At 39.9% G+C, this 7,032-nt stretch overlaps 1 protein-coding gene across 3 annotated transcripts in view; it reads left to right on the forward strand.

The window, feature by feature from the left end:
* lrp8 (LDL receptor related protein 8) overlaps positions 1-7,032 on the forward strand; it is a 152,517-nt gene that overhangs the window by 126,801 nt on the left and 18,684 nt on the right. For all 3 annotated transcript variants that reach the window (XM_015373009.1, XM_015373011.1, XM_015373010.1), the window contains exon 11: positions 1,818-2,045. In XM_015373009.1, the coding sequence (XP_015228495.1) occupies positions 1,818-2,045 (228 nt within the window). The remainder of the gene's footprint in view (positions 1-1,817; positions 2,046-7,032) is intronic.

Genomic DNA, 7,032 nt, shown 5'->3' on the forward strand with positions numbered 1-7,032 from the left:
CGCTAGGTTCATCGGCTGTAGCCGCCATGGACTTTGGACTGAACTGTCGTGCTTCTCGTTGCGTCACACCTCAACCCGCCTCAAAGCCAACGCTGATTGGACGTTCGTTTGGTGAACGGCTCCAAATTTTCTTTAATGGAGAGTCTCCAGACTGATCTGCGAGTGAAACAGGATGGTCTCATGAGGCTACCAGCTTCCTCCCACAGTCCAAAAACGTGACTGTTAGGTTAATTGGCTTCTCTAAAGTCCTCTTAGGTGGGAGTGTGTTTGAATGGTTGTTTGTCCTGTCTGTTTCTGTGTTGCCCTGCGATGGATCGGCGACCTGTTCAGGGTAGACCCCGCCTCTCGCCTGTAGACAGCTGGAGATAGGCACCAGCACCCCTTGCAAACCCACCTAGGTTATTTTTTTAGATGTGCAAGATACATATTTAATCTTTAATGACTAGTAAAGCATCATTCCATTTTTAGTCCGATTGGTGACGTTTTTCCACCCTAGGACGCAAAAATCTTTGCCCATTGACTCTCGTTAAAAGTTAGGGTTCAGCTCTCCTGCATCCTGACCTGACAGGAAGTGTATATGACACGTCCCCCTAACTATAATGTCCACAACAGGTTATTTGGCTTTCATAGTTTGGCTTTAGACACAAAAAACTGATGCTTGTGTTAAATTGTAACTGTTATTCACAAATTTATATTAAATGGGTTTATAATTACATTTTAAAAAGCAAACACTTGTCTTTTAATGTTGCCTTCTTTTAAACACATGACATAAAGTAAAACCTGTACCTGGGGTCAATAACTAACACGTCATTGGGCAGGAAGCCGTTAATGATAGATGTTAAAGAAACATCTTAATCTCTAAAAAATGATCAGATATTGGTATACATCTCTTATTGGAGTGTCTTTAAACTGTTTAATAGAGATAGCCTAGATGTTCCTGACATTGCTGCTGTTCCCCCTTGTTTTCACACACACCTGTATGAACAAATCCAGCAGAGAGCAAAACCTTCTAGCTTCTAACAATTCATTTGATAAATAACACCTGGCTGTTATGTACGCACTTAAATTATCTGACAAACCTGCACAGCTGGGTTATTGGGATACATTTTCAAACCATAAACTGTACTTATATTGTTCTAGTTGATATTGTTAGATTTATAATAATGTCAGCACTAAGAGTTTTCCACCATAAATTCTCTAGGATGCAAATAAACAGCTGAACCGTTTTATTGGATGTTGTTTGGTGAGATTTATGTATATTTGATTATAATGAGAATCTGCTCATTTCTCCCTTTTTGTTAACCAAACCATATTTTATCCCCCAGAGCCTTCTAATTGGAGCGCTGTTCTCGTTTTATAATGCAGACATTAAAAGAACCACCTCCCTGGAGAAACTAAAATTGAAATACTTGCTAGGAAGCAGCGTTGCTTTGCCCTTACTTTCCCTCTCTGCTATGACCAAATAATTAGCGACCAGAAGTCTTGTCTGTTCTGACAGGTGATTTACCTAAGAAGGACTGTAACCTCTGTATGAACCTGCTCAGGCTGGCCCAAGGCTGTACAGTAACTCCCACAGTGACCTCATTCTCTGCTGTTTATTGACTTTCCAGCATGGTGGGAATATTCGGGGTGGCTGTGTTCCATATATGTATTAGCTGCCATCATAACAAATCTGTAAGTTACAGTGAATGTGCCGTGCTCCTTTTATAGAGTATGTTTTTATTTATCTTTAAGAGATTTGTCCAACCCGTGTGCCAAAAGACATTCTCCGTTTATTGTAGATAATAATCTCCATCCCTGTCCTTCGCTCCCTGCAGCGCCTTCATCCACGAGGCCAGCGACCCCTCCCAGCAGGTGCCACTGGTGGATTCAACCCTGCAGACTCCGGTGGGCCTGGCTCTGGACTGGCTCCAACACAACCTGTACTGGACCGACTCAGGAGACAAATCCATCTCTGTGACCTCAGTGGATGGCACCAAGAGGCGCGTTCTCATCAGTTCTGACCTGAGCGAGCCCCGGGCCATAGCTCTGGATCCCCACCATGGGTAATTATGCAGACATTGCCCCCAGCGCTATTAATTGTGCAGCTTATATGCATTCATCATGGAGCCATGTCATTTTATTCATACTTCTGCAGGTGGATTGTCCTTGTTTTGTTTTTTTTGTTTGGTTTTTTTTGTAGGGTGGATGATTAAACTATTTGACGCTTAATTGAAATAGAAGGGTAGTAATTGGATGACAAAGTATGAAAAAAAACTGCTTTTTATGATAAGCATGTGGTCGAAACTATCCTCTAATACATGGTTTCTAAACCCTTGTCCTGAGAGCCCACTGTCCTACACGTTTCCCTGCCCCCAAACACCTGACCTGAATGAAAAAGTAATTAACAGGCTTTTAAAACATTTCAAGGCTGCCGAGGAGTAAATGCAATCATTTGTATCAGGTGTGTTTGAACAGAGACGCATCTACTGTAAAACACGTGGGCCATGACAGTGGGCCCTGAGGACAGGGAAACCCTGCTCTAATATATTCATACAACTCCAACCATTATTGGTCAAATGAAATTTTAATGGTTTTAGAGACTAACCATGTTTTTTTAGTCATCAGCAAACTTCTGCTTAAATCTAGCAGGATATTTGCTTCCTACTTATGGTTAAAAACACCAGAATTGAAATAAATAGGTTGATTTACTGTCATGGATCAGACTTTTATGCATTGCTCACATATTTTTTAAAGAGGATTGAAGTGAGGATCACTTCAAAACTTTTATTTTAGCCACCTCTATCTGCTTCAAACTTAAAGAAAAAGTCTGGTAAGCAAGGAATAATCAATGGATCACTAATACGTTCGCAGTAATTATAATATTATAATTACTATAATGAATTCAGCATTAATCAGTAAAAAAATCAAAAATAATAATATTTGTCGCGATCACTGAGTCTGGGAGCAGCCATTTTTACCCAAATATAGTAACACCTCAATCCTGACATCTTCCAGCAGTGACGTCACGGTGCGGTTAGCCTAGCGCCATTCTCCCCCCCTTGTTATTTCACCTTTTCCCATTCACGATCCTCCACGGACGGGTTTGTCGTTGGATTGCCAACTTGAAGAGGGAGGATTTGCCGTTGAAGTTCTGGCCAGAGAAGAACCACGTAATATGTAGCCAACATTTCAAAGGGGAATGTTTTCAAGATGACTTTGATAATAGTGCATTGTGACAAACACCAGATACAACATTGGGACTTGATCGATAGCCGATACCGCACTGTGACGTCACAAACCGGTAGGTGGCAGTAGTGTTCTTTGACAAACGCTGATGTCTCTGGTAAAGCACATTTAAAATAAATTGCTCTTAATTAAAAACACTTATCATTTATTGAACAGTGTGAAATTATTTACTATTTAAAGTACTTTCAGAAGTTTGAGTTCTGAATATGACCAGACTTTTCCCTTAGCATAATGCTACCACCACCATACATGAAAGCTGCAACTCACCTCTCAATCTTTCAGATACTCTTCCTTTACCTATCCATCCCAAAGAACAACATTTATATTTGATGCATCAATACACCAAGCTGAAAATTAGGCCTAGAACCTTGTTACAGCAAGGTAACAGTGCTCCAGAACTGCTCTGCTGTGCTGCCACTTTGGAACCAACTTTTTTTTTGATGAACTCAGCCTTCTTTATATTAGCAGTGGTCAAACATCCAGTAACAGTCGTGTTTGAAGCTCCGATGATGGCTCCTGTGCTATGGAGGATAAAAAGTGCCAAAATTAAATAAATAAATACAGCATTAAATAAATAATTAAATGTGTCAATAATTAATTAAAGTTGGAATTAAATAAATAAATGTGTCATTCATTAATTAAAACCACGTCACTAATAAAAAGTGCCACAATTAAACTTTTTATCCTCCATACTCTGCAACTTTGTAAAGATGTTTTACAAAATATTTTATAGCTGCTATCTTTTCATTTTACCCTCTGTAAATTTGAAAATCTTTTTCAAAGAGGTTGGTTCCTGGATTTTTTTTTTTTTTCCCCAAACATGGAAGCAAAAGGTTCAATCAAAGTTGGATTATTTATGCCCTTGACGAGTTGATATAAACTCTGTACTTTTCCAGCTGGGAGTTAAATCATTTATCAATCCCGTTCAGTGAGACAAAACTTTAATATCTTTGAATTGATGTACTCTCATTATTCATCATGGCTTAAAATGCTGTTGTGATTATTTTCAGCACAAAAACCTTTACTTGACCTTATTTTAAAAACTATGCTAATAACCTAGCCTCGTGCTGTGAATTTATACATAACAATCTGCAGTCCATCAGCATAATATGGTGTCAGACTGAGTTTAAAGGCACTAGAATACAATTATTCTGTTCTTTGTTATTCATCAGACTAAATTATTGAAGATTATTGTGACAGTGAACTCAAACACAGATTCCAGATGAACATCCTGACACTAAACAAATTAAATTTGCCTCATCTAAGCTCTTTCACACACTGAAATGTTTGTTACACAACCTCAGTCAGATTATTATGGATTTTCAAACACGTTATTTCAGTTCATTTGTGACGCTGTCTGTAAAGTTATATGAAAAAGCTTTTTTTTTTTTACAGTATCTCAGATTAAACTGTATGCCTGATAGAAACGAACGCTGAATGAAACAACAGGGGGTCTGGAGAGAATAACTTGATTCAGGACAGTAGAGATAAAGACCTAATAGAATCATAAGAACATGAAAAGTATTCTCATACTGAATATCATGTAAGAAGGATTTTCAATTTCAAATAGTTCACAGCAAAAGCAACTCCACTGCAGTAAAATCTGCTGTAACAGCAGTTCAGCCTTTCAGCAACAGAACCAGGAAGCTGTTTCTGATTTAATGGCAGGAAGTTCAGACAATGAATCCTTTCCCTACAGTGTCTCTGAAACCTATCTAGGACAAAGGATATGAGGCTGCAAGGACCTTCTCAGCTCCTCCACATGGCCATCTTTTCTACCTTTTAGCAGCAGGAGAACCAACCCTTACAAAAAATTACCTCCACACAGTAATTATTGGTTCAGTGTCCTCAGGTCAGGAATCTCATCTGAGCCAGTTTCAATTGTTCATTCTTGTTCATCTACCAGATGTGGTCATCTGAGATCTGTAGTCTGACAAAATCAATACCCTCCACTAGCTGAGTCTCCCTTACAAATGTGCACAAAATTATGCAAAGTTTTGCAGTTGCGGTATTTCTATTATAAAGCAAATATGGTTAGAGTTGCATACGTTTGTTCACACGATAACTATGAACAAAACATGGCAGAAACTGCTGATGTAAACACTTAAGATATGTCCTTATTTTTTCCGTATTTCAGCCACGGCTTTAGAGGGTTAACCTGACTCCGCCAGATGGATTTGCTCCGCATATCCATCTGGAAACCTTCCGTTGAAGTAATTTTGGGAAGGGGCGAAAATACTGGTTAGCTGATTGGCCTATGTTGGTGATAGACGGGCCAAATAAACCAATCAGATCAACGAAGCATATGACGTACTAACAGAGCGACGACGAAAACACAACCCCAAGCCGGGCTACTCTTGCCGAAACCAGTCAGGAGAACAGCAAAAACATCTTTTCCTCTGAGAAAAGCCTCCAGAGCAGTGTTTTGCTCTTCTTTCAGTGAAGAAATACTCTGTAATTCCGATAAAACTTGCTCGATAGCCACGCTAACGCTAGTTTCATCGGCTGAAGCCGCCATGTTCTTTAGACTGAACTGTCGCGCTTCTCGTTGCTCGATAGCCACGCTAACGCTAGTTTCTTTGGCTGAAGCCGCCATGTTTTTCCGTAAAAATTCAAAAAATATCCACTATACTTGGTTTTCAAGATTTGAAGACGTTTCGCTACCTCTCCAGGAAGCTTTCTCAATTCAAAAACTTTTACAGAAATACTATGACCTGCATAAGCTGCCATGTTCGTTAGACTGAACTGTCGAGCTTCTCGTTGCGTCACACCTCAACCCGCCTCAAAGCCAACGCTGATTGGACGTTCATTTGGTGAACGGCTCCAAATTTTCTTTAACGGAGAGTCTCCAGACTGATCTGCGAGTGAAACCTTGAAAGCTCGCGAGATCAGGATGGTCTCACAAGGCTACTAGAGGGTGCCATCATGCTCCAACCTATTCCATTCTTCTTCCTCATTTTTAAACAGTAAGGTCCAGCTGGTGATCACTTCACTTGTGTGATGCAAAAAAGTGTTTCTATTGCTGTTTTGCGAAATATACCAATTTGGGGAGTGGCGGCCTAGTGGTTAGGGCATAGGGCTTTGAATCCTGAGGTTGTGAGTTAAATCCCCCACTCCCACAGACTGCCACTCTGGCTCCCTGAAAAAGACCCTGAACCCCACACTGCTCCCTGGGCGCCGCACAATGGTTGCCCACTGCTCCCCAAGGGGATTGGTTGAATGCAGAGAAGTAATTTCCCTCTGGCATTATTAAGTATAAAAAACAAACAAAAAACAAAACAAATTTAGATAGCACCCAAAAAAAATACACCTCACCAGACTGTAAAAACTTTTTTATCGATAAACGTAATATTTCCATTTGGCAAATTCATTTTGTTAATGACATTTAGCCTAATTTGATGGTCAATGGAAACACAGCGACTCTCTCAAAAGCAGAGTTGTTGATGCTGACTGGTGTTTGTCGAAGACATGACCGCTGAAAATGTTTGTCCATATTTAGCACCAAGTTGTGTCTGCAGCAGGTTCCTATTTCTTTAAATTTTGCTTGTACATGTATCAGTCATTCATAGTCCATAAGTCCCTTTATTGAGGTATCATGTAAGGTTAAATTATAAGGTTTTGCCTTTTTGTAGATGGAGACACTTTTGTTTGCAGTGTAAACGGTGATGGACCGAACACAAAACCCTGAGGAAACCACATGCATGGTGAATGGCATCAGAGTTTACTATAATACCTCCGAAAGAAAAGTCACAATCCAGAGATGGATGGCATGAAAACATGGTAGTCTGTCCCAAGGTAGCTGCA

Source organism: Cyprinodon variegatus, unplaced genomic scaffold, assembly GCF_000732505.1.
Source record: "Cyprinodon variegatus isolate N-32 unplaced genomic scaffold, C_variegatus-1.0 Scaffold79, whole genome shotgun sequence".
In the NCBI taxonomy this organism is placed as follows: Eukaryota; Metazoa; Chordata; class Actinopteri; order Cyprinodontiformes; family Cyprinodontidae; genus Cyprinodon; species Cyprinodon variegatus.